Genomic DNA, 27,429 nt, shown 5'->3' with positions numbered 1-27,429 from the left:
GTCGCTCCTGCGTTTCACACGCAACGATATCGTTAACGAGGCCGGATGTGCGTCACGAATTCCATGACCCCAACCACATCTCGTTAGCGATGTCGTTGCGTGTGAAGTCCACTTTAGGGCACAATGAATGCTGATACTAAACCCCATAGGCCATGTGCCCACGAGAGAAAGTACCCGCGGAATTTGCCTCAGGTTTCCCGCAGCAGCTCCCCGGAATCCGCAGCTATTCATTACTGCGGTATATCTGTGGAGCTGTTGTGGTAAACCTGCGGAAACAGTGCGGATTTTGTGCGGAATTCCCGCCCTGTATCTCCACAGTGGAGGAGCGAGAATTCCGCAGATAATTCCGCATGAATAATGGACATGCAGTTACATGCGGCTGCAGGACATCCACAGCATTTTCCTCAGCCGCAAATACCGCAGCATTGATACAGCACTCCCCAAATCCCATAGGATAACATGAGGAGTGTCTGTACTTGCGTCAAACCGCGGATTTATCTGGAAAATCTAGAAAATCTGTGTGTTTTCCACGGCAAAATCCGTGGTTACTTTCTCCCGTGGGCACATAGCCTTACAACCTAAGATCACTGGGAATGCATATATTAACCCCTAACAGCTCTCGACCATCAGGGAAGTATAACTAGTCCAACATCTAATTTTCCATCAACTAAACTTAGGTGTATCTTTTAACCTGAAAGAAATGTGGTATGTTATAGCATGAGGGTTGCAAGGTGATCTGCCCAAAACATAGAAACAATGAATGAGACAATTTAGATACATTAACACTATGGATGATCGAATACTTCAAATATTCGGCTACGTCCATATTCGACGAATAGGTCTCCGCTATTTGCTAATACTCGATGCGCAATGTAAGTCTATGGGAAACCCGAATAGTTTCTGAATAGCAACTATTCGGGCTTCCCATAGACTTACATTGCGCATCGAATATTTGTATAGCGGCGACCTATTCGTCGAATATTCGCATAGCGGCGACCTACTCATCGAATATTCGCATAGCGGCGGCCTATTCGTCGAATATTCGCAAGGCCGAATATTGCCGAATATTTGTGATATTCGATCATCCCTATTAACACCTAAAAAGTGATTAATAAAATTGTTAAAAAAAAAAAAAATAATAATTGGAAGACCCAGCGGCCATATCAGTAAGCTGTGGCCGCTGGACTAGAGCCAGGTTAGATAGGCCATCAATGTAAAAGTAGTGGACAACCTCTTTAAGACTCCTGTACAGATTCTGGACTTCCCCTTTAAAATTGCATCCAGACATAAACAAAGGAAAAGTTAAAATGCCCATTTCCAAACCCGTCCAAAGAATAAAAAAATAAAATGCTAAGTAAATATCCATATATCCTGAACTATGCCGGCGGACGTACAGTAAGATGATTCCCTGTGTGTGTCCTTCACAGTGATTGTATACAAAGGTTGTTCAGTTCCTGTAATACCTGGATAAATGTTTATAAAAACAAAACAAAAAAAACAAAAAAAATTGCCTTAATTCAATGATCCAGCATTGCACTTGTTAAAGGCACCATTGAGTAATGCGGCTCAGGCTCATCTTCTAATAAGGCACAAATCCTAAAGGTGTAAATCGGGACTTGATTCGGTATTGCTGCTGTTTCTTCTACTAGTAAAATCAGTATAAAGTTTATAAAAGTAGATTTATAATAAATAAAAATAATATGTGGAAATGGAACAGAATTCCCAGTCGATAATAATGACAATGACTACGTGTATCAGGGTTGTCCCGGGCACCGATGGGGTCGTGCCTGCCCATAGCTTCAATAGGACAGGGCTGTCCCGGGCACCGATGGGGTCGTGCCTGCCCATAGCTTCAATAGGACAGGGTTGTCCCGGGCACCGATGGGGTCGTGCCTGCCCATAGCTTCAATAGGACAGGGTTGTCCCGGGCACCGATGGGGTCGTGCCTGCCCATAGCTTCAATAGGACAGGGTTGTCCCGGGCACCGATGGGGTCGTGCCTGCCCATAGCTTCAATAGGACAGGGTTGTCCCGGGCACCGATGGGGTCGTGCCTGCCCATAGCTTCAATAGGACAGGGCTGTCCCGGGCACCGATGGGGTCGTGCCTGCCCATAGCTTCAATAGGACAGGGCTGTCCCGGGCACCGATGGGGTTGTGCCTGCCCATAGCTTCAATAGGACAGGGCAGCATCGGACAAACCCTTTAATACTTTCCATAGGTCCGGAGGGGAATTAACACTAGAACTACTGGACTCGTGACCCCTATATAGAAGTACATAGTGCAAAGTAGTCAAAATGACTACCTCAGTAGTTCTAGTGTTAAATGGCAGTCGATGTGATCTTCTCTGTTGTGCTGCGACTGTTAGAAAGACGTCTCGTTCAGCCTGGGCTTTGGTGGAGGTTTAGGAGGCGATGGAGAAGGTGTAGGAATATCGAATACTGCTGCAGAGGCCTGAGGAGATGGCGATGGTGCGATACATAGGGGTGGCGTTGGCTGAGGTGCAGGGGAGGCTGGCCGTCTCACCGATGCCGAGCTCCGCGATGGCTTGGCTCTGTTGGCAGACACATCGATGCTAGATCGACGGGAGTCCGATTGATGGGACTCTGTGACACGGGCGAGCTCCTGGCAGCGCTCAACAAAATTGCCGCTGATGTGTGGAGATGGTGGATTAGAGCCTTGGGCATCAACTTTTAGTTGGTGGTTGTGAACTTTACCGGGTCTTGTGCTGGAACGGGGCAAGGTGTCCGACTTGTGCAATGAGTTGAAGCTTCCTGAGAGATGCGGCTGCAAACTGCACAGAGAAGCCCAAGCCTCAGCGGGGCGGACAGCGGCGGCCGGAGGGCGATGTGAAGAGGACACCACAAGCCTGGAGAAGCGATCACGTGAGCCGTCACTTAGCTGGGACTGTAAGCTGCAGGAGGGGACCACAAAAAAAGACATTAAATAGAACTGGTCAGCTTCGAAAATACTATTTACCTGGAGATGTAGGGTTGTTGCGTTATAATGCCAGCCTAGTTGAAAGTGCGGCTAGCGGAAAACAAATTAACTTTCCTTCCGGGAGCAGCCGGCTTTCAGTCATGGGCGTGTCCACAGAGTGGCTACCATCACCACGTACTATACTATAAACACGCCCCGGGAGAGATATGCTATAGAGTCAGCTGTCAAAGTGCCAGGATGTTTTCACAGCCGTCACTCACAGTGTAGTGAGTGGGTCTGTGAGTGGTGAGTGTATTCATTCTATGCACACTACCATGACTGAAAGCCAGCGGCTCCCGGGAGAAAAGAAGTTAATTTTCTCCCTCTAGTCGCACTTTTCAGGCAGATTTACAGAATGTCTCACATTTATCCATACAATGTCCTGGAACATTAAGGAGTTTGGCTGCAACTTTAACATTGATGGCCTATCCCTAAGATAGGTCCTCAATATCTGATCGTCTGGGGCCCGACACCCCTCACTCCCGACACCCCTCACTCCCACCGATCAGCTGTTCCCGGTGTAGGTGGTGGCAGGAAATGCTCAGTTCCGGAACTGCTCTGTCAACTGATAGCGGCCGCGACCGGGTACTGCACATCTACCTTCCACCCAATCAATAGGAGGTGAATGTACAGTACCCGGCGGTCGCCGCTATCAGAAAACGGGGTAGCTCCGAAACTGAGCATTTCTGGCTGCCTGCTGCCACCGCCGGCCCCTGAAGACGGTTGATCAGTGAGGGTGTCAGGTCATGGCCGATCAGACATTGATGACCTACTGTATCTTAAGAATTGACTATCATTGTTAAAGTAGTGACCAACCTGTAAATATATTGTGCAATGTCAAGGACAAGTTTCTTATTAAAGAATAAAGAGGACGCACATGACTCTGATCACATTGCGCACATTACATACAGATTGTATCCTTTACTGACAGTACATACCTTGATATGGAGGCACGAGGATTCACAGTGTGAGAAAATGACGTGGCCGGGCTCATTTCAGGAGTACGAGTCAGTGCCAGGTCACACTGCTCCAGCTGTTCCAGCAGCTCCCCCTGAGTAAGACCCCCCAACTCCGCTGTAAGGGGGAAGAAAATAATGGGAAAAAAATAATGCCGTTTATAGGATAAGACAAAGACAAGAACAGTAAAAGCCTCCAAACTATATTTGCAACCTTTTACATGAATTGCACCATTTTATTTTACTATTAGTAAGTGCCTTTCAGCCCCCGGGCACTTTCCGTTTTTGCGTTTTTGTTTTTTGCTCCCCTTCTTCCGAGAGCCGTAACTTTTTTATTTTTCCGTCAATCTTGCCATATGAGGGCTTGTTTTTTGCGGGACAAGTTGTACTTTTAAATGAAACCATACGTTTTACCATATGGTGTACTGGAAAACAGCAAAAAAAAATACAAGTGTGGAAAAACTGCAAAAAAAGTGTGATGGCACAATAGTTTTTGGGATGTTTTATTCACGGTGTTCACTATATGGTAAAACTGATGTGTGGGTATGATGCCTGAAGTCGGTATGAGTTTGTAGACACCAAACATGTATAGGTTTACTTGTATCTAAGGGGTTAAAAAAAATTCACAAACTTGTCCAATAAAAGTGCCGCACGTTTTGCGCCATTTTCCGAAACACGTAGTGTTCTCATTTTTTGGAATCTATGGCTCAGTGACGGCTTATTTTTTGCATCTCGAGCTGACGTTTCTAATGGTACCATTTTTGCGCAGATGCTACGGCGAAACTAGTCCTGTGCTGCCCTCGGGCGGCTTCTCCCAGGGCTACTCCAGGTAATCAACAGGTCTCTCCGATAGAAGATCCTTTCTCAGAATTGCTCTACCTATAAATCCTCTGAAACAACAGAGTGTTCCAGGGAAAAACATTTCTGTCTGCAATGCTCTGATTTATTCTGCCCGCAGTTTGGGCAGCATGAATCGTGTGACAGGTTCCCATTACAGAGATCTTCAAGTGGATCAACAACTTTTAGGACAGGAAAGCTGGATAGTGAATTAGTAATAGATGAGAAAGCTCCTACCTCGACAGTCACCCTTATTTGCCACCTCCATGGCAGTGGTAAGATCCCACATCTGGAGGCACCCGCTGGCATGACCCGTGAACAGGTAGCGTCTGGGGCGGGAACCAATTCGGCTCGATCCTTCACACTCATGAACTGTGAAAGAAGTAATCGGGGTACCATCCACCGAACGCACTTCACAGATCCTACAGAAGAAAAGGTGCAATTAACAAGGAAAAAAAAAAGATCAAAACAGATCTCCAAATAATTGTAACCATTTAAATCATGATATAAAAAAATTGCATTAAAATGAGTTACCTCTTTCCGGTGGAAGACAGACGGACATAGACAATGTTGGAATCGGGAACGACACGCTGAATGAAAACCTGCTGGTCGTCTCGTTCTCCGAAGGGACCTAAAAGATCAAAAAAGGGAACTTTGTTTACTTACCGTAAATTCCTTTTCTTCTAGCTCCTATTGGGAGACCCAGACAATTGTTTTAATTTAGACCCAGACAATTGGGGTGTATAGCTTCTGCCTCCGGAGGCCACACAAAGTATTCCACTTTAAAAAGTGTAACCCCTCCCCTCTGCCTATACACCCTCCCGTGCATCACGGGCTCCTCAGTTTTGGTGCAAAAGCAGGAAGGAGGAAACTTATAAATGGTCTAGAGCAAATTCAGTCCGAAGGATCTTCGGAGAACTGAAGACCATGAACCAAAAGAAAAAATCAACATCAACAACATGTGTACACAAAAGAACAACCAGCCCGAAGGGCACAGGGGCGGGTGCTGGGTCTCCCAATAGGAGCTAGAAGAAAAGGAATTTACGGTAAGTAAACAAAATTCCCTTCTTCTTTGTCGCTCCATTGGGAGACCCAGACAATTGGGACGTCCAAAAGCAGTCCCTGGGTGGGTAAAAGAATACCTCAATAAAAGGAGCCAAAAACGGCCCCCTCTTACAGGTGGGCAACCGCCGCCTGGAGGACTCGCCTACCTAGACTGGCGTCTGCCGAAGCATAGGCATGCACTTGATAGTGCTTCGTGAAAGTGTGCAGACTAGACCACGTAGCTGCCTGACACACCTGCTGAGCCGTTGCCCGGTGCCGCAATGCCCAGGACGCACCCACGGCTCTGGTAGAATGTGCTTTCAACCCTGAAGGAAGTGGAAGCCCAGAAGAACGGTAGGCCTCAAGAATCGGTTCCTTGATCCACCGAGCCAAGGTGGACTTGGAGGCCTGAGAGCCCTTACGCTGGCCAGCGACAAGGACAAAGAGCGCGTCTGAACGGCGCAGGGGCGCCGTGCGAGACACGTAGAACCGGAGTGCTCTCACTAGATCCAAAGAGTGCAAATCCTTTTCACACTGGTGAATTGGATTAGGGCAAAAGGAAGGCAAGGAGATATCCTGATTTAGATGAAAAGGGGAAACCACCTTAGGGAGAAATTCCGGGACAGGACGCAGAACCACCTTATCCTGGTGAAAAACCAGGAAGGGGGCTTTGCATGACAGCGCTGCCAGCTCCGACACTCTCCGAAGTGATGTGACCGCCACCAGGAAGGCCACCTTCTGAGAAAGACGGGAGAGAGAGACATCCCGCAGCGGCTCAAAAGGCGGCTTTTGAAGAGCCGTCAGAACCCTGTTAAGATCCCAAGGTTCCAACGGACGTTTGTAAGGTGGGACCATGTGGCAAACCCCCTGCAGGAACGTGCGGACCTGCGGAAGCCTGGCTAGACGCTTTTGAAAAAAACACGGAGAGCGCCGACACTTGGCCCTTGAGAGAGCCGAGGGACAAACCCTTGTCCATTCCAGATTGTAGGAATGAAAGAAATGTGGGTAAAGCAAACGGCCATGGAGGAAAACCGTTATCAGAGCACCAGGATAAGAAGATTTGCCAAGACCTGTAATAGATTTTGGCGGACGTAGGCTTCCTGGCTTGTCTCATGGTGGCAATGACATCCTGAGATAACCCTGAAGACGCTAGGAGCCAGGACTCAATGGCCACACAGTCAGGTTGAGGGCCACAGAATTCAGATGGAAAAACGGCCCTTGCGACAGCAAGTCTGGGCGGTCTGGAAGCGCCCACGGTTGACCCACCGTGAGATGCCACAGATCCGGATACCACAACCGCCTCGGCCAGTCTGGAGCGACGAGAATGGCGCGACGGCAGTCGGACCGGATCTTGCGTATTACTCTGGGCAGCATCGCCAGAGGGGGAAACACATATGGCAGTCGAAACTGCGACCAATCCTGGACCAGAGCGTCCGCTGCCAGAGCTCTGTGATCCTGAGACCGTGCCATGAAGGCCGGGACCTTGTTGTTGTGTCGTGACGCCATGAGATCGATGTCCGGCGTTCCCCAGCGGCGACAGATCTCTCAAAACACGTCTGGGTGAAGAGACCATTCCCCCGCGTCCAAGCCCTGACGACTGAGAAAATCTGCTTCCCAGTTTTCCACGCCCGGGATGTGAACTGCGGAGATGGTGGAGCCTGTGACTTCCACCCACTGCAGAATCCGCCTGACTTCCTGGAAGGCTCGACGACTGCGAGTGCCGCCTTGGTGGTTGATGTAGGCGACGGCAGTGGCGTTGTCCGACTGGATTCGGATCTGCCTGCCCTCCAGCCACCGATGGAAAGTCAATAGGGCTAGATATACTGCCCTTATCTCCAGAATATTGATCTGAAGGGACAATTCTATTGGAGTCCAGGTTCCTTGAGCCCTGTGGTGGAGAAAAACCGCTCCCCAACCTGACAGGCTCGCGTCCGTGGTGACCACGGCCCAGGTTGGGGGTAGGAAGGATTTTCCCCGAGACAGAGATGTGGGTAAGAGCCACCACTGAAGTGATGTTTTGGTTGCAAGTGAAAGAGAGATGTTCTTGTCGAGGGAAGCCGAACTCTTGTCCCATTTGCGAAGAATGTCCCATTGGAGTGGCCGTAGATGGAATTGCGCGAACGGCACTGCCTCCATAGCTGCAACCATCTTCCCCAGGAAGTGCATGAGGCGCCTTAAGGGGTGTGACTGACTCCGAAGAAGTGATTGCACCCCCGCCTGCAGAGAAAGCTGTTTGTCCCGCGGTAGCTTGACTAACGCTGGAAGGGTATGAAACTCCATCCCGAGGTAAGTCAGTGATTGGGTCGACGTCAACTTGGATTTCGGGAAATTGATGATCCACCCGAACTGCTGGAGAGTCGCCAGAGTGACGGTAAGACTTCGTTGACACGCCACCCAAGAAGGGGCCCCGACTAGGAGATCGTCCAAGTATGGGATTACCGAATGGCCCTGAGAGTGCAGGACCGCCACGACGGATGCCATGACTTTGGTGAAGACCCGTGGGGCTGTCGCCAGGCCGAAGGGCAATGTGACGAACTGGAGGTGTTAGTCCCCGATGACGAAACGCAGGAAACGTTGATGTTCGGGTGCGATCGGCACATGGAGATAAGCATCCTTGATGTCGATCGATGCTAGGAAGTCTCCTCGTGACATCGAGGCGATGACCGAGCGGAGAGATTCCATCCGAAACCGTCTGGTTCTCACATGTCTGTTGAGCAGCTTGAGGTCCAGAACGGGACGGAAAGACCCGTCCTTTTTTGGCACCACGAACAAGTTGAAGTAAAATCCGCGACCACGTTCCTGAAGGGGAACGGGAATCACAACTCCTTCCATCTTTAGAGCGTCCACTGCCTGAAACAGTGCGTCTGCATGTGCGGGGGGTGGGGAGGTTCTGAAAAAACGAGCCGTAGGTCGAGAGCTGAACTCTATTCTGTAACCATGAGACAGAATGTCTCTCACCCATCGGTCTTGAACGTGTGGCCACCAGGCGTCGCCAAAGTGGGAGAGCCTGCCACCGACCGAGGATGTGGCTAGATGAGGCCGAGAGTCATGAGGAGGCCGTCTTGGAGGCAGTGCCTCCTGCGGACTTTTGGGGGCGTGACTTGGACCGCCACGCATAGGAGTTCCTCTGGCCTTTCTCCGGCCGGTTGGACGAAGAGGATTGGGGCTTGGCGGAGGGACGAAAGGACCGAAACCTTGATTGGATTTTTCTCTGCTGAGGTCTCTTAGGTTTGGACTGGGGTAAGGAGGAGTAATTTCCCGAGGATTCCTTAATAATCTCATCCAACCGTTCGCCAAACAAACGTTCGCCAGAAAAAGGCAAACCAGTTAAGAACCTTTTGGAAGCAGAGTCTGCTTTCCATTCGCGCAGCCACATGGCCCTGCGGACTGCCACGGAGTTAGCGGATGCTACAGCCGTACGGCTAGCAGAGTCCAGGACTGCGTTCATGGCGTAGGAAGAAAAAGCTGACGCTTGAGAGGTCAAACTGAGGAGCCCGTGATCCACGGGAGGGTGTATAGGCAGAGGGGAGGGGTTACACTTTTTAAAGTCTAATACTTTGTGTGGCCTCCGGAGGCAGAAGCTATACACCCAATTGTCTGGGTCTCCCAATGGAGCGACAAAGAAAAGTAAAATTATATATATATATATATATATATATATATATATATATATATATATATATATATATATATATATTTATTTTATTTTTTTTCCAATCTAAAAAGTAGCACAAAACTGGTGCTATATATATATCTATCTATATATATAATTGCCTTATTCTGTCTGTCTGTCTGTCTTGCTCCAAAATTGTGTCCTTACGGTGACACAAAGCTGATTGGCCTCTCGCCCCGGCTCTCTGCAGGCCCCGCCCCCCTCACGCAATGCACGCTCGCTCTGGCCCAACTGACACGGAGCTCCGACTCCCAGGTGAGTACACACACACACACACATCAGATCACACTCACTCTCACACACACCTCACACATCACACATCACATCCACACACTCACAACATCCTCGGATATCGCTTGCTTCTACACCGGCTCCGTCACGATCCCAGCAGCGACAGACATAACCTTGCGATGCTGGGATCTTGACGGAGCCCGTGAACGCTGGTAACCATTATACACATCGGGTAACTACGGACCCTTGGTTACCCGATGTGTATCATAGTTACCAGTGTACACCGGCTCCCGGTACACATGTGCAGGGAGCCGGCATTATACTCCTCTCCCCCCAGGACTACTCCTCCTATTACAGTCCTCCTATTATACTCCTCTCTGAGTATAATAGGAGAACTATTATAGCATGGGGGATGTAGCACGATGGGGGGTGCGCAGCATGGGGGATGTAGCACGATGGGGTGCGCAGCATGGGGGATGTAGCACGATTAGGAGTGAGCAGCATGGGGGATGGAGCACGATGGGGAGTGCGCAGCATGGGGGATGGAGCACGATGGGGGGTGCGTAGCATGAGGGATGTAGCACGATGGGGAGTGCGCAGCATGGGGGATGTAGCACGATGGGGAGTGCGCAGCATGAGGGATGTAGCACGATGGGGGGTGCGTAGCATGGGGGATGGAGCACGATGGGGGGTGCGCAGCATGGGGGATGTAGCACGATGGGGAGTGCGCAGCATGGGGGATGTAGCACGATGGGGAGTGCGCAGCATGAGGGATGTAGCACGATGGGGGGTGCGTAGCATGGGGGATGGAGCACGATGGGGGGTGCGCAGCATGGGGGATGGAGCACGATGGGGAGTGCGCAGCATGGGGGATGTAGCACGATGGGGAGTGCGCAGCATGGGGGATGTAGCACGATGGGGAGTGCGCAGCATGGGGGATGTAGCACGATGGGGAGTGCGCAGCATGGGGGATGTAGCACGATGGGGAGTGCGCAGCATGGGGGATGTAGCACGATGGGGAGTGCGCAGCATGGGGGATGTAGCACGATGGGGAGTGCGCAGCATGGGGGATGTAGCACGATGGGGAGTGCGCAGCATGGGGGATGTAGCACGATGGGGAGTGCGCAGCATGGGGGATGTAGCACGATGGGGAGTGCGCAGCATGGGGGATCTAGCACGATGGGGAGTGCGCAGCATGTGGGATGTAGCACGATGGGGAGGTGCGCAGCATGGGGGATGTAGCACGATGGGGAGTGCGCAGCATGGGGGATGTAGCACGATGGGGAGGTGCGCAGCATGGGGGATGTAGCACGATGGGGAGTGCGCAGCATGGGGGATGTAGCACGATGGGGAGTGCGCAGCATGGGGGATGTAGCACGATGGGGAGTGTGCAGCATGGCGGATGGAGCACGATGGCAGGTGCGCAGCATGGGGGATGTAGCACGATGGGGGATGTAGCACGATGGGGGGTGCGCAGCATGGGGGATGTAGCACGATGGGGAGTGCGCAGCATGGGGGATGTAGCACGATGGGGAGTGCGCAGCATGGGGGATGTAGCACGATGGGGAGTGCGCAGCATGGGGGATGTAGCACGATGGGGAGTGCGCAGCATGGTGGATGTAGCACGATGGGGAGTGCGCAGCATGGGGGATGTAGCATGATGGGGAGTGTGCAGCATGGGGGATGTAGCACGATGGGGAGTGTGCAGCATGGCGGATGGAGCACGATGGCAGGTGCGCAGCATGGGGGATGTAGCACGATGGGGAGTGCGCAGCATGGGGGATGTAGCACGATGGGGGATGTAGCACGATGGGGGGTGCGCAGCATGGGGGATGTAGCACGATGGGGAGTGCGCAGCATGGAGGATGTAGCACGATGGGGAGTGCGCAGCATGGGGGATGTAGCACGATGGGGAGTGCGCAGCATGGGGGATGTAGCACGATGGGGAGTGCGCAGCATGGGGGATGTAGCACGATGGGGAGTGCGCAGCATGGGGGATGTAGCACGATGGGGGATGTAGCACGATGGGGGATGTAGCACGATGGGGGATGTAGCACGATGGGGGATGTAGCACGATGGGGGATGTAGCACGATGGGGGATGTAGCACGATGGGGAGTGCGCAGCATGGGGGATGTAGCACGATGGGGAGTGCGCAGCATGGGGGATGTAGCACGATGGGGAGTGCGCAGCATGGGGGATGTAGCATGATGGGGGGTGCGCAGCATGGGGGATGGAGCATGATGGGGAGTGCGCAGCATGGAGGATGGAGCACGATGGGGAGTGCGCAGCATGGGGGATGGAGCACGATGGGGGGTGCGCAGCATGGGGGATGGAGCACGATGGGGAATGCGCAGCATAGGGGATGGGGCATGATGGGGGGTGCGCAGCATGGGGGATGGAGCACGATGGGAGGTGTACACCTCCCCCCAACACACACACACACACACACACACACAGGGAACCACAAACACCGCCATACACAGACACCCACACACACAGACAACGCTGCACACACACAACACCCAACACACAGACACCGCGGCATACATAAATATACGCACATACCGCACAACACACACATTGCACAAAACATACCTCCCCCAAAACACACCACACCCACACAAACCGCGCAACACACACACACACACACACAACGCGACAGACACACAGCGCTCCACAAACAACGCAACACCCAGACAACACCGCTCTCACCCCCCGCCACACCCAGACAACACCCAGAACATGTACAGCGCCCTACACAAACACTTGGTAACTACACACAACAACATCTATATCTATATCTATCTATCTATCTATCTATCTATCTATCTAACAAAAATCATACATGAACTACACAATACGCAAATTCTAGAATACCCGATGCGTAGAGTCGGGCCACCTTCTAGTGTATATATGTATATTATTTATCTAAAAAAGTAGCACAAAACTGGTGTTAAGCATTGATAACATTTTCCAAAGGTAACAGGTTGAAGTGTCCCAGTATCTCTGACTAGGCACAGTGCAATTCTCCTAAACATTACCAATATCATTCCCTGCGCTGCATCCCGCATGTCCGTCAATATCTTCTAGAGAAAGGATTTTGAAAGATGCCAACGGTGTGGATCCCGGCTGGGTAGAGATCATGCCCCGGAAGCGAGTGACCGTCCACGTGCGCACGTGATTATTATCTGCACAAACTGAGTAGGGACAAAAGTAAAGAGGTTACAGCCGAAACAGTAACGGGACCGTCCACATCTGTAGTATCAAACAGATCAAGTAAAAGTGAGAAAGGAGTAGATAAAAAAAAAAAAATAAATAAAAACATAAAATACAGCAATGATAGAGTTACATGTAAATGTCTTTCCTTTCTGTGAATTTTTAAAGCAATTTCTGAATCAATAGTGTGATGAAAAATCCAAATTATTTCACGCTAAACTGAATAGCTTGGTTGTCAGTAGGCAGGTGCAGCCTGCGGGGAGAAGCCGACTTTTTTTTTTTGTCTTTGTTGTAATACTTATTGTCAGCCTCTGGATGGCAGCAGAGTACACCCATTGTCTCCTGTGCACCCCATTGGAGAGACAGAGAAAACTTGTTTGTTTTTTGCAGATTCTTCTACATAAAAACAAAAACAAAAAAAAACAAAACATGCAGCAACTTGGATTGATTGCTAGATATTTATTCAGTATTCAGGCAGGCGTATTGCAGTTCAAATATGGTCCGCAATGCGCGGACTGGCTGTGGGTTTCCCAAAGCAATCTTACACCATCTAATAATAATAATAATAATAATAAATAAATAAATAAAAATAATATTTATTAATTTATATAGCGCTATTAATTCCACAGTGCTTTACATACATTGGCAACACTGTCCCCATTGGGGTTCACAATCTAGAGTCCCTATCTGTATGTCTTTATAGTGTGGGAGGAAACCGGAGAACCCGGAGGAAACCCACGCAAACACGGGGAGAACATACAAACTCCTTGCAGATGTGTCTTTGAGGCTGTAGGTTTAAGTCAGGAGACCTGGGGTTGGTCCAGGCATATTGGTTTGTATAGGGGCAATGTAATATGCCAGTCTGAAACATGTTCGTTACATTGGTTTCTGACGTGCATATATCTGCAGAGGAACCCCAATAAAGAGAATTTTGTTTACTTACCGTAAATTCTTTTTCTTATAGTTCCGACATGGGAGACCCAAACCATGGGTGTATAGCTTCTGCCTCCGGAGGACACACAAAGTACTACACTCAAACGTGTAGCTCCTCCCTCCGGGCTATATACACCCCCTGGATGACAATCTCACCAGTTCAGTGCAAAAGCTGAAGGAGGACATCCACCCATAAGTAGAGATAGAGTAAAACTCGGAATAGCCGGAACTCTGTCTACTAACAACAGCCGGTGAAAACACACGGAACAAGAACTGCCAACAGGCAACAGGGAGGGTGCTGGGTCTCCCATTTCGGAACTATAAGAAAAAGAATTTACGGTAAGTAAACAAAATTCTCTTTTTCTTTATCGTTCCTTATGGGAGACCCAAACCATGGGACGTTCCAAAGCAGTCCATGGGTGGGAAATAAACCAACTGAGAAGTAGGCAAAACCTAACTTCACAAATGGGCGACAGCCGCCTGAAGAATGCGTCTGCCCAAGCTCGCATCTGCCGAAGCATGAGCATGCACTTGGTAGTGCTTCGAAAAAGTGTGCAGACTGGACCACGTGGCAGCCTGACAAACCTGCTGAGCCGTAGCCTGGTGCCTGAAAGCCCAGGAGGCACCGACAGCTCTGGTCGAGTACGCCTTAATCCCTGGCGGGGGAGGCACCTGAGAACACTGGTAGGCATCGGTGATAGCCGACCTGATCCAACGAGCTAGGGTCGGTTTAGAAGCAGCGAGACCCTTGCGCTGACCAGTGGTTAGCACAAAAAGTGAGGTGCACCGCCTAAAAACGGCGGTGCGTGACACATAGATTCGGAGCGCTCGCACCAAATCCAAAGTATGCAACGCCTTCTCAAAGCGATGCACAGGGGCCGGACAAAGAGAAGGCAATCAAATGTCCTGGTTAAGATGGAAAGGAGACACCACCTTAGGGAGAAAGTCCGGAGTCGGACGAAGAACCACCTTGTCTTGGTGAAACACCAAAAAGGGGGATTCCGAAGAGAGCGCAGCCAAATCAGAAACTCTCCTGAGAGAAGTTATGGCTACTAGAAAAACAACTTTCTGTGAAAGTCTAAACAAGGGAACCTCCCTGAGAGGCTCAAAGGGGGGTTTCTGTAAGGCCGTGAGGACCAGATTAAGGTCCCAGGGATCCAAGGGCCGCCGGTAAGGAGGAATGATGTGAGATGCGCCCTGCATGAAGGTGCGCACCTGGGCCACTCGGGCGATACGCCGCTGGAACAAAACCGACAGAGCCGACACCTGTCCCTTGAGGGAATTGAGGGACAGTCCTAGCTGTAGACCAGACTGTAGAAAAGACAGGATGGTCGGCAAGGAGAACGGCCAAGGGGCATGGTCGGAAGAGCGACACCAGGACAGGAAAATCCTCCAAGTCCTGTGGTAAATCTTGGCCGAAGAAGACTTCCGAGCCTGAGTCATGGTGGAGATGACCTCAGAGGGAATGCCTGAAGCCGTTAGGATCCAGGACTCAAGAGCCACGCCGTCAATCTGAGAGCCGCAGAATTCTGGCGGAAGAACGGACCTTGAGAGAGAAGGTCTGGGCGGTCCGGGAGATGCCACGGCACCTCTACGGACAGACGGAGCAGGTCTGGGTACCAAGCTCGCCTGGGCCAGTCCGGAGCAATGAGTATGACTCGACGGCCCTCCATTCTGATCTTGCGCAGAACCCTGGGCAAGAGCGCCAGAGGGGGAAACACATAGGCCAGACGGAACTCAGACCAATCTTGAACCAGTGCGTCTGCTGCGAAGGCTTGAGGATCGTGGGAGCGAGCCATGTAAACCGGAACCTTGTTGTTGTGCCGGGATGCCATGAGATCCACTTCCGGAGTGCCCCACTTGCGGCAGATTGATCTGAACACTGACGGATGCAGGGCCCACTCGCCGCTGTCCACGGTTTGACGGCTGAGGTAATCGGCCTCCCAGTTTTCCACGCCTGGGATGTGGACTGCAGATATGGTGGACTTGGAGTCCTCCGTCCACTGGAGGATTCGTTGAACCTCCAACATCGCCAGACGGCTGTGAGTCCCGCCCTGGTGATTGATGTAGGCAACCGCTGTCGCGTTGTCCGACTGAACTCGAATGTGCCTGCCTGCCAACAGGTGGTGAAAGGCTACGAGAGCTAGGAGCACAGCTCTGATTTCCAGCACATTGATCGAGAGGGCTGATTCGGACGGAGTCCAAGTGCCCTGTGCTCGGTGATGGAGAAATACTGCTCCCCAACCGGAAAGGCTGGCATCCGTGGTGAGGATCACCCAGGACGGAGTCAGGAAGGAGCGTCCCTGTGACAGAGAGAGGGGCCGAAGCCACCACTGAAGGGAGCTCCTGGTCTGTGACGACAGAGCCACCAGCCTGTGCAAGGAAGAGATCCGCTTGTCCCAACAGCGGAGAATGTCCAGCTGCAGGGGACGCAGATGGAACTGGGCAAAGGGAACCACTTCCATTGACGCCACCATCTGACCCAGCACCTGCATGAGGTGTCTGATGGAATGACGGCGGTGCCTCAGCAGAGAGCGCACCGCCAGCCGAAGGGACTGCTGTTTGACTAAGGGCAACTTGACAAGTGCCGGCAGAGTCTCGAATTGCATCCCTAGGTACAAAAGCACCTGGGTCGGGGTCAGAGTGGACTTGGGCAGGTTGACAAGCCACCCGAACTGAACTAGCGTGGCGAGAGTGAGAGAGACACTCCGCTGGCAGTCTGCACTGGATGAGGCCTTGACTAGAAGGTCGTCCAGGTAAGGAATCACTGCCAACCCCTGGAGGTGCAGGACCGCAACCACTGCTGCCATGACCTTGGTGAATACTCGAGGAGCCGTGGCTAAGCCGAAGGGGAGAGCCACGAATTGGAAATGTTCCTTTCCGATTGCAAAGCGTAGCCAACGCTGGTGTGAAACCGCAATAGGCACATGCAGATAGGCATCTCTGATGTCGATGGATGCCAGAAAATCTCCTTGGGTCATTGAGGCAATGACCGATCTCAGAGATTCCATTCGAAAGTGCCGCACCTGAACATGCTTGTTGAGAAGCTTGAGATCCAGGATGGGCCGGAAGGAACCGTCCTTTTTGGGGACTAGAAAGAGGTTTGAGTAGAAACCGCTGAACCGTTCCCGGGCGGGAACCGGAACAATTACACCGTTGGCCTGCAGGGATGCCACGGCCTGAGAGAAGGCGGCGGCTTTGGAGCAGGGGGGGGTGGACAGAAAAAATCTGTTTGGCGGGCTGGAAGAAAATTCTATCCTGTAGCCGTGGGAGATGATATCCCGCACCCACTGATTGGAGACGTGTTGAAACCACACGTCGCCAAAGTGGGAGAGCCTGCCACCGACCAAGGACGTTGCTGGCGCAGCCAGATAGTCAAGAGGAGGCTGCCTTAGTGGCAGCGGCTCCTCCGGTCTTTTGAGGACGCGGCTTTGCGCGCCAGTTGGGTTTACGATCCTTGGCTGCGGTAGTGGACGAGGTCGAGGGCTTAGAGGATGACCAGTTAGAGGAACGAAAGGAACGAAACCTCGATTGGTTCCTGCCCTGGACAGGTTTCTTGGCTTTAGTTTGTGGCAAGGAAGTAATCTTCCCGCCAGTAGCTTCCTTAATTATGTCATCCAGCTGTTCCCCAAACAGCCGGGACCCAGCAAAGAAGGGAATTTTGTTTACTTACCGTAAATTCCTTTTCTTCTAGCTCCTATTGGGAGACCCAGACAATTGGGTGTATAGCTTCTGCCTCCGGAGGCCACACAAAGTATTACACTTTAAAAAGTGTAACCCCTCCCCTCTGCTATACACCCTCCCGTGCATCACGGGCTCCTCAGTTTTGGTGCAAAAGCAGGAAGGAGGAAACTTATAAATTGGTCTAAGGTAAATTCAATCCGAAGGATGTTCGGAGAACTGAAACCATGAACCAAAAGAACAATTGAACATGAACAACATGTGTACACAAAAGAACAACAGCCCGAAGGGAACAGGGGCGGGTGCTGGGTCTCCCAATTGGAGCTAGAAGAAAAGGAATTTACGGTAAGTAAACAAAATTCCCTTCTTCTTTGTCGCTCCATTGGGAGACCCAGACAATTGGGACGTCCAAAAGCAGTCCCTGGGTGGGTAAAAGAATACCTCGGTAAAAGAGCCGTAAAACGGCTCCTTCCTACAGGTGGACAACCGCCGCCTGAAGGACTCGCCTACCTAAGCTGGCATCTGCCGAATCATCGGCATGCACCTGATAGTGTTTCGTGAAAGTGTGCAGACTCAACCAGGTAGTCGCCTGACACACCTGCTGAGCCGTAGCCTGGTGCAGTAACGCCCAGGACGCACCCACGGCTCTGGCAGAATGGGCCTTCAGCCTTGAAGGAACCGGAAGCCCAGCAGAACGGTAGGCTTCAAGAATTGGTTCCTTGATCCACCGAGCCAAGTTGACTTGGGAGCTTGCGACCCTTTACGCTGGCCAGCGACAAGGACAAAAGAGCGCATCCGAGCGGCGCAGGGGCGCCGTACGAGAAATGTAGAGTCTGAGTGCTCTCACCAGACCTAACAAGTGCAAATCCTTTTCACATTGGTGAACCGGATGAGAACAAAAAGAAGGTAAGAAGATATCCTGATTGAGATGAACAGAGGATACCACCTTCGGGAGAAATTCCGGAACCAGACGCAGAACCACCTTGTCCTGGTGAAACACCAGGAAGGGGGGCTTTGCATGACAGCGCTGCTATGTCAGACACTCTGCGGAGTGACGTGACTGCCACTAGGAAGACCACCTTCTGCGAAAGTCGTGGAAAGGAATATCAATCATTGGCTCGAAGGGTGGTTTCTGAAGAGCCGGTATCACCCTGTTCCGATCCCAGGGTTCTAGCCGACGCTTGTAAGGAGGGACTATGTGGCAAACCCCCTGCAGGAACGTGTGTACCTGAGGGAGTTTGGCTAGACGCTTTTGAAAACAACACAGAAAGCGCCGAAACTTGTCCCTTGAGGGAACCGAGAGACAACCCCTTTTCCATTCCGGATTGAAGGAAGGACAGAAAGTGGGCAAGGCGAATGGCCAGATAGTAAAACTCTGATCAGAGCACCAGGATAAGAAGATCTTCCACGTCCTGTGGTAGATCTTGGCGGACGTTGGTTTCCTGGCTTGTCTCATAGTGGCAATGACCTCTTGAGATAACCCTGAAGACGCTAGGATCCAGGACTCAATGGCTACGCAGTCAGGTTGAGGGCCGCAGCATTCAGATGGAAAAACAGCCCTTGAGACAGCAAGGCTGGCCGGTCTGGTAGTGTCCACGGTTGGCCTACCGTGAGATGCCACAGATCCGTGTACCACGACCTCCTCGGCCAGTCTGGAGCGACGAGGATGGCGCGGCGGCAGTCGGATCTGATCCTGCGTAACGCTCTGGGCAGCAGTGCCAGAGGAGAAATACGTGAGGCAGTGGAAACTGCGACCAATCCTGAACTAATGCGTCTGCCGCCAGAGCTCTGTGATCTTGAGAACGTGCCATGAATGCCGGGACCTTGTTGTTGTGCCGGGACGCCAATAGGTCAACGTCCGGCTTCCCCCAGCGGCAACAAATCTCTTGAAACACGTCCGTCGAAGAGACCATTCCCCTGCGTCCATGCCCTGGCGACTGAGAAAGTCTGCTTCCCAGTTTTCTACGCCCGGGATGTGAACTGCGGAGATGGTGGAGGCTGTGGCTTCCACCCACAGCAGAATCCGCCGGACTTGCTGGAAGGCTTGCCGACTGCTTGTGCCGCCTTGGTGGTTGATGTATGCCACCGCCGTGGCGTTGTCCGACTGAATTCGGATCTGCCTGCCTTCCAGCCATGGCTGGAACGCTTTTAGGGCTAGAACGAAGGGAATTTTGTTTACTTACCGTAAATTCCTTTTCTTCTAGCTCTAATTGGGAGACCCAGACAATTGGGTGTATAGCTACTGCCTCCGGAGGCCACACAAAGTATTACACTTAAAAGTGTAAGGCCCCTCCCCTTCTGCCTATACACCCCCCGTGGGATCACGGGCTCCTCAGTTTTAGTGCAAAAGCAAGAAGGAGGAAAGCCAATAAACTGGTTTAAGCAAATTCAATCCGAAGGAATATCGGAGAACTGAAACCATTCAACATGAACAACATGTGTATACAAAAAGAAGGGAATTTTGTTACTTACCGTAAATTCCTTTTCTTCTAGCTCTTATTGGGAGACCCAGACGATTGGGGTATAGCTACTGCCCTCTGGAGGCCACACAAAGCACTACATTAAAAGTGCAAGGCCCCTCCCCCTCTGGCTATACCCCCCCGTGGTATCACGGGTTCTCCAGTTTTAGTGCCAAAGCAAGAAGGAGGAAGCCAATAACTGGTTTAAACAAATTAACTCCGAATAACATCGGAGAACTGAAAAACCGTTCAACATGAACAACATGTGTACCCGCAAACAACAAAAAAACATCCCGAAGGACAACAGGGCGGGTGCTGGGTCTCCCAATAAGAGCTAGAAGAAAAGGAATTTACGGTAAGTAACAAAATTCCCTTCTTCTTCAGCGCTCTATTGGGAGACCCAGACGATTGGGACGTCCAAAAGCTGTCCCTGGGTGGGTAAATAAATACCTCATGTTAGAGCTGCAAAACAGCCCTCCCCTACGGGGGTGTCACTGCCGCCTGCAGGACTCTTCTACCTAAGCTGGCATCCGCCGAAGCATAGGTATGCACCTGATAATGCTTGGTGAAAGTGTGCAGACTGGACCAGGTAGCTGCCTGGCACACCTGTTGAGCCGAAGCCTGGTGACGTAATGCCCAGGACGCACCCACGGCTCTGGTGGAGTGGGCTTTTAGCCCTGAAGGAACCGGAAGCCCCGCAGAACGGTAGGCCTCTAGAATTGGTTCTTTGATCCATCGAGCCAGGGTGGCTTTAGAAGCCTGCAACCCCTTGCGCGGACCAGCGACAAGGACGAAAAGTGCATCGGCACGGCGTATGGGCGCCGTGCGGGAAATGTAGATTCTGAGTGCTCTCACCAGATCTAGCAAACGTAAGGCCTTTTCATACCGGTGAACCGGATGAGGGCAAAAAGAAGGCAAGGAAATATCCTGATTAAGATGAAAAGAGGATACGACCTTAGGGAGAAACTCCGGAATGGGGCGCAGCACAACCTTGTCCTGGTGGAACACCAGGAAGGGAGCCTTAGATGACAGAGCTGCCAGCTCAGACACTCGCCGAAGCGATGTGATTGCAACAAGAAACGCCACTTTCTGCGACAGCCGAGAAAAGGAAACTTCCTTCAGAGGCTCGAAGGGCGGCTTCTGGAGAGCAACTAGTACCCTGTTCAGATCCCATGGATCTAACGGTCGCTTGTACGGGGGCACAATATGACAGACCCCCTGCAGGAACGTGCGCACCTTAGGAAGACGTGCTAGACGCTTCTGAAAAAACACGGATAGTGCCGAAACTTGCCCTTTAAGGGAGCTGAGCGACAAGCCCTTTTCTAACCCCGATTGCAGGAAGGAAAGAAACTTGGGCAATGCAAATGGCCAGGGAGACACTCCCTGAGCAGAGCACCAGGACAAGAAAATCTTCCACGTTCTGTGGTAGATCTTAGCCGAATTCGACTTTCTAGCTTGTCTCATTGTGGCAATGACTCCCTGAGATAATCCAGCAGATGCTAGGATCCAGGACTCAATGGCCACACAGTCAGGTTCAGGGCCGCAGAATTCTGATGGAAAAACGGCCCTTGGGACAGTAAGTCTGGTCGGTCTGGCAGTGACCACGGTCGACCGATCGTGAGATGCCACAGATCCGGATACCACGACCTCCTCGGCCAGTCTGGAGCGACGAGTATGACGCGGCTGCACTCGGATCTGATCTTGCGTAGCACTCTGGGCAAGAGCGCCAGAGGCGGAAACACGTATGGGAGCTGAAACTGCGACCAATCTTGAACCAAGGCGTCTGCCGCCAGAGCTCTTTGATCGCGCGACCTCGCCATGAATGCCGGGACCTTGTTGTTGTGCCGGGATGCCATTAGGTCGACGTCCGGCACTCCCCAGCGGCGACAGATTTCCTGAAACACGTCCGGGTGAAGGGACCATTCCCCTGCGTCCATGCCCTGGCGACTGAGGAAGTCTGCTTCCCAGTTTTCTACGCCTGGGATGTGAACCGCGGATATGGTGGATGCTCTGTCCTCCACCCACATTAGAATGCGCCGGACTTCTTGGAAGGCTTGCCGACTGCGCGTCCCTCCTTGGTGGTTGATGTATGCCACCGCTGTGGAGTTGTCCGATTGGATTCGGATCTGCTTTCCTTCCAGCCACTGTTGGAAGGCCAGTAGAGCAAGATACACTGCTCTGATCTCCAGAACATTGATCTGAAGGGTGGACTCCTGCGGAGTCCACGTCCCCTGAGCCCTGTGGTGGAGAAATACTGCTCCCCACCCTGACAGACTCGCATCTGTCGTGACTACTGCCCAGGATGGGGGCAGGAAGGATCTTCCCTGAGACAATGATGTGGGAAGGAGCCACCATTGTAGAGAGTCTTTGGCCGTCTGGGAAAGCGAGACTTTCCTGTCCAGGGACGTTGACTTCCCGTCCCATTGGCGGAGAATGTCCCATTGAAGTGGGCGCAGATGAAACTGCGCAAAGGGAACTGCTTCCATGGCTGCCACCATCTTCCCTAGGAAATGCATGAGGCGCCGCAAGGGATGCAACTGGCCCTGCAGGAGAGATTGCACCCCTGTCTGTAGTGACCGCTGCTTGTCCAGCGGAAGCTTCACTATCGCTGCTAGAGTATGAAACTCCATGCCAAGATACGTTAGTGACTGAGTCGGTGATAGGATCGACTTTGGAAAGTTGATGATCCATCCGAAAGACTGTAGAGTCTCCAGCGTAGCATTCAGGCTGAGTTGGCATGCCTCCTGAGAGGGAGCTTTGACCAATAAGTCGTCTAGGTAAGGAATCACCGAGTGTCCCTGAGAGTGCAAGACTGCTACCACCGCCGCCATGACCTTGGTGAAGACCCGTGGGGCTGTCGCCAGACCAAATGGAAGAGCTACGAACTGAAAATGGTCGTCTCCTATCACAAAACGTAGAAAACGTTGATGTTCTGTAGCAATTGGCACGTGGAGATAAGCATCTTTGATGTCTATTGAGGCAAGGAAGTCTCCTCTGGACATTGAGGCAATGACAGAGCGGAGGGTTTCCATCCGGAACCTCCTGGCGTGCACATGTTTGTTGAGCCGTTTTAGGTCCAGAACAGGACGGAACGAGCCGTCCTTTTTTGGAACCACAAAGAGATTGGAGTAAAACCCTTGCCCTTGTTCCTGAGGAGGGACTGGGATAACCACTCCTTCCGCTTTTAGGGAATCCACCGCCTGCAGCAGAGCATCTGCTCGGTCTGGACGTGGGGAGGTTCTGAAGAACCGAGCTGGAGGACGAGAATTGAACTCGATTCTGTACCCGCGAGACAAAATGTCCGTCACCCACCGGTCTTTGACCTGTGACATCCAAATGCCGGAAAAGCGGGAGAGCCTGCCCCCGACCGGCGATGCGGAGGGGGGGGGCTGGAAGTCATGAGGTAGCCGCTTTGGAAGCGGTACCTCCATTTGCTTTCTTGGGGCGTGTGTGAGTCCGCCACGAATCTGCGTTTCTTTGCGTCCTCTGAGTCCCTTTGGACGAGGTAAATGGTGTCTTGCCCGAACCTCGAAAGGACTGAAACCTCTGCTGCCACTTTTTCTGCTGAGGTTTGGGTGTTCTGGGTTGTGGTAAAGAGGAGTCTTTACCCTTGGACTGCTTAATGATGTCAGCCAATGGCTCGCCAAACAGTCTCTCTCTAGACAAAGGCAAACTGGTTAAACATTTTTTGGAACCAGCATCTGCTTTCCAGTCCTTTAACCACAAGGCTCTGCGCAAAACTACCGAATTGGCGGACGCCATTGAGGTGCGACTGGTAGATTCTAGGACCGCATTGATAGCGTAAGACGCAAACGCCGACATCTGCGTGGTAAGGTGCGCCACTTGCGGCACTGCTGGATGCATGATAGCATCCACTTTTGCTAAGCCAGCTGAAATAGCCTGGAGTGCCCATACGGCTGCGAATGCCGGAGCAAACGACGCGCCTATAGCTTCATAGACAGATTTTAACCAAAGGTCCATCTGTCTGTCATTGGCATCTTTAAGTGAAGCGCCATCCTCCACTGCAACTATGGATCTAGCTGCAAGTTTGGAAATCGGGGGGTCTACCTTTGGACACTGTGTCCAGCGCTTGACCACCTCAGGGGGGAAAGGGAAACGCGTATCTTTAGATCGTTTAGAGAAACGCCTTTCTGGGTGAGCGTCGTGCTTCTGGATTGATTCTCTGAAGTCAGAGTGATCTAACAAAGCACTCAATTTACGCTTGGGATAAAGGAAACGAAACTTTTCCTGCTCCGCAGCCGCCTCTTCTGCTGAAGGGGCTGGGGGAGAAATATCCAACAGCCTATTGATGGCTGAGATAAGGTCGTCTACCATGGCATCCCCATCCGGGGTATCCAGGTTGAGAGGGGTTCCAGGAATGGATTCCTGATCACTCTCATCAGACACATCACAGGGAGACTGATTGCGCTGAGACCCTGAGCAGTGTGAAGACGTCGAGGGTCTTTCCCAGCGAGCTCGCTTAGGGTGGCTGGGGCCATCATCTGAGTCATAATCCTCGGCCTGTGAAGCCGGGGACCCCCCTGTGGGCTGGATACATTCCAAGTAAGGGGGACCTGAGGACAGAGGCCTCGCCGTGCCCAGAGACTGAGCCCCATGCATAGATTGCAAGGTCTCAAGGATTTTTGCCATAGATACAGACATATTATCTGCAAAAACTGCAAAGTCCGTCCCTGTCACCGGGGCAGAACTTACAAGCGTCTCAGCCTGGGTCGCTACCTCTCCTGACTCCGGCTGGCGAAGCAGCACCGGGTCGGAGCATTGCACACAATGGGGGTCATCAGAGCCTGCTGGTAGATTAGCCCCACAAGCAGCACACGCAGTATACACAGCCCTTTTTGCCTTGGCCGCCTTGCGTTTTGAGGATGACATGTTGCTGCTTCCACAGAGCGATCTGGGATATGCAGCCAGAAGCGCACCTCACAGTGCAAGAAATACAATATCTATATAACTGTATCCAGTACACTGATACACAGTGAGGCACTAGAGGGACCAGCACAGAAAAATCGCTTACCGCCCGCTTAAAAAGCGGGTGTGTGGTCGCCAGATAGCCCCTAGTCCAGGTCTCCCAGAGCCTTGCGTCCTTCCTCCAGCCAGGCATGCATGTAATGGCTGCCGGCGTCTCGAGAGAGGAAGGGGGGCGGGCCCTGGGCGTTCCTGGCCAAGAGCGGGAAGCCTGCTTCCCTCTGTGCCAAGTGAGAGGGCTGGAGCATGTAAATCAGGCTCCAGCCCTCGTCGCTGCTTGCGAACAGCGTCTCTCCCCTACCCTGAATGACAGGGTGGGGGCGGGAACGAAACGGAGCTGCCGGCGTCCTAGGCCCAAAAAGCCGGGGACTAAAGTTATAACCGCCGCCGCCGTAAAAGCGCGGACGGCGGATCCCCGGCGCACCACAAGTCACAGCAGCGCCGCCCGGTCCAGAGGGGGTCGGCGCTGCGTTCCCAAACACAAACAATCCCCCAGTAATCTGTAGGGACACCAACTCCACGTTGCGGTCCCCGGCGCACTATAACACCCAGCCAGCCCGGAGTGTGTCTGTGCCTGCCGGGGACACAGAGTACCTGTAAGATGCAGGGCCCTGTCCCTGATCGTACTCCTGCTCCGAATCCATCAGGTTCTAATGGGTCTGTGGATGGAGCCCGGCATCAGAGCTGAGAGGCCGGCAGGATCCCACTTCCACAGAGCCCTACAAGGGGATGTGGAAGGAAAACAGCATGTCAGGCTCCAGCCCTGTACCAGCAATAGGTACCTCAACCTTACAACACCATCCAGGGGTGAGAAGGGAGCATGCTGGGAACACTATATGTGTCCTCTTTTCTTCCATCCGACATAGTCAGCAGCTACTGCTGACTAAAATCTGTGGAGCTATGCATGGAATGTCTGACCTCCTTCGCACACAAAGCTAAAACTGGAGAACCCGTGATACCACGGGGGGGTATAGCCAGAGGGGGAGGGGCCTTGCACTTTTAATGTAGTGCTTTGTGTGGCCTCCAGAGGGCAGTAGCTATACCCCAATCGTCTGGGTCTCCCAATAGAGCGCTGAAGAAAACAGGGGCGGGTGCTGGGTCTCCCAATTAGAGCTAGAAGAAAAGGAATTTACGGTAAGTAAACAAAATTCCCTTCTTCTTTGTCGCTCTATTGGGAGACCCAGACAATTGGGATGTCCAAAAGCAATCCCTGGGTGGGTAAAATAATACCTCGTAATAGAGCCGTAAAACGGCCCCTTTCTACAGGTGGGCAACCGCCGCCTGAAGGACTCGTCTGCCTATGCTGGCATCCGCCGAAGCATAGGTATGCACCTGACAGTGTTTCGTGAAAGTGTGGAGGCTGGACCAGGTATCCGCCTGACACACAAGCTGAGCCGTAGCCTGGTGCCTCAAGCCCAGGACGCATCCACCGCTCTGGTAGAATGGACCTTCAGCCCTGAGGGAACCGTAAGCCCAGCAGAACGATAAGCTAGAGAATTGGTTCATTGAACCACCGAGCCAGTCTTGATTTGGAAGCCTGTAACCCTTTACGCTGGCTAGCGACAAGGACAAGAGTGCTTCCGAGCGGCGCAGGGACGCCGTACGATCGATGAAGAGTCTGAGTGCTCTCACCAGATCTAATCAAGTGCAAATCCTTTTCACATTGGTGAACTGGATGAAGACAAACAGAGGGTACGGATACCCTGATTGAGATGAAAGGGGGGATTCCACCTTAGGGAGAAATTCCGGAACCGGACGCAGAACCCCTTGACCTGGTGAGACACCGGGAAGGGGACTTTGCACGACAATGCTGCCCCGACAGACACTCTCCGAAGTGAAGTGACTGCTCCTAGGAAAACCACTTTCTGCGAAAGGCGTGAGAGAGAAAAATCCCTCATAGGCTCGAATGGTGGTTTCTGCAGAACCATCAGCACCCTGTTCAAATCACAGGGTTCTAGCAGTCGTTTGTAAGGAAGGACTAAGCGGCAAACCCCCTGCAGGAACGTGCGTACCTGAGGTAGTCTTGCTAGGCGCTTCTGAAAAAAATACAGAGAGCGCTGAGATTTGTCCGTTAAGGGAACCGAGCGACAACCTTTTTCCAACCGAATTGCAGGAAGGAAAGAAAGTAGGCAAGGCAATTGGCCAGGGAGAAACTCCCTGAGCAGAGGACCAAGATAAGAATATCTTCCACGTTCTGTGGTAGATCTTGGCAGATGTGTGTTTTCTGGCCTGTCTCATAGTGGTAATGACCCCTTGAGATAACCCTGCAGATGCTAGGATCCAGGACTCAATGGCCACTCCATCAGGTTGAGGGTCGCAGAATTCTGAAGGAAAAAACGACCCTTGAGACAGCAAGTCTGGTCGGTCTGATAGTTCCCCCGGTTGGCCTACCGTGAGATGCCACAGATCCGGGTACCACGACCTCGTTGGCCATTTTGG

The 27,429-nt window shown here is 52.1% G+C and overlaps 1 protein-coding gene across 1 annotated transcript in view; it reads right to left on the bottom strand.

The window, feature by feature from the left end:
- Positions 1 to 946: 946 nt before the first annotated feature.
- Positions 947 to 27,429, bottom strand: part of SHKBP1 (SH3KBP1 binding protein 1) — a 94,321-nt gene continuing 67,838 nt past the window's right edge. Inside the window, exons 14-18 of the mRNA XM_075323649.1 lie at positions 12,760 to 12,915; positions 5,304 to 5,400; positions 5,007 to 5,191; positions 3,915 to 4,050; positions 947 to 2,911 (exon numbers count right to left, since the gene is read on the bottom strand). Of these exons, the coding sequence (XP_075179764.1) occupies positions 2,362 to 2,911; positions 3,915 to 4,050; positions 5,007 to 5,191; positions 5,304 to 5,400; positions 12,760 to 12,915 (1,124 nt within the window). The 3' untranslated portion in view covers positions 947 to 2,361. The remainder of the gene's footprint in view (positions 2,912 to 3,914; positions 4,051 to 5,006; positions 5,192 to 5,303; positions 5,401 to 12,759; positions 12,916 to 27,429) is intronic.

This window comes from Anomaloglossus baeobatrachus, chromosome 9 (assembly GCF_048569485.1).
Source record: "Anomaloglossus baeobatrachus isolate aAnoBae1 chromosome 9, aAnoBae1.hap1, whole genome shotgun sequence".
NCBI lineage: Eukaryota > Metazoa > Chordata > Amphibia > Anura > Aromobatidae > Anomaloglossus > Anomaloglossus baeobatrachus.
This window is presented reverse-complemented; position numbering and strand designations above follow the sequence as displayed.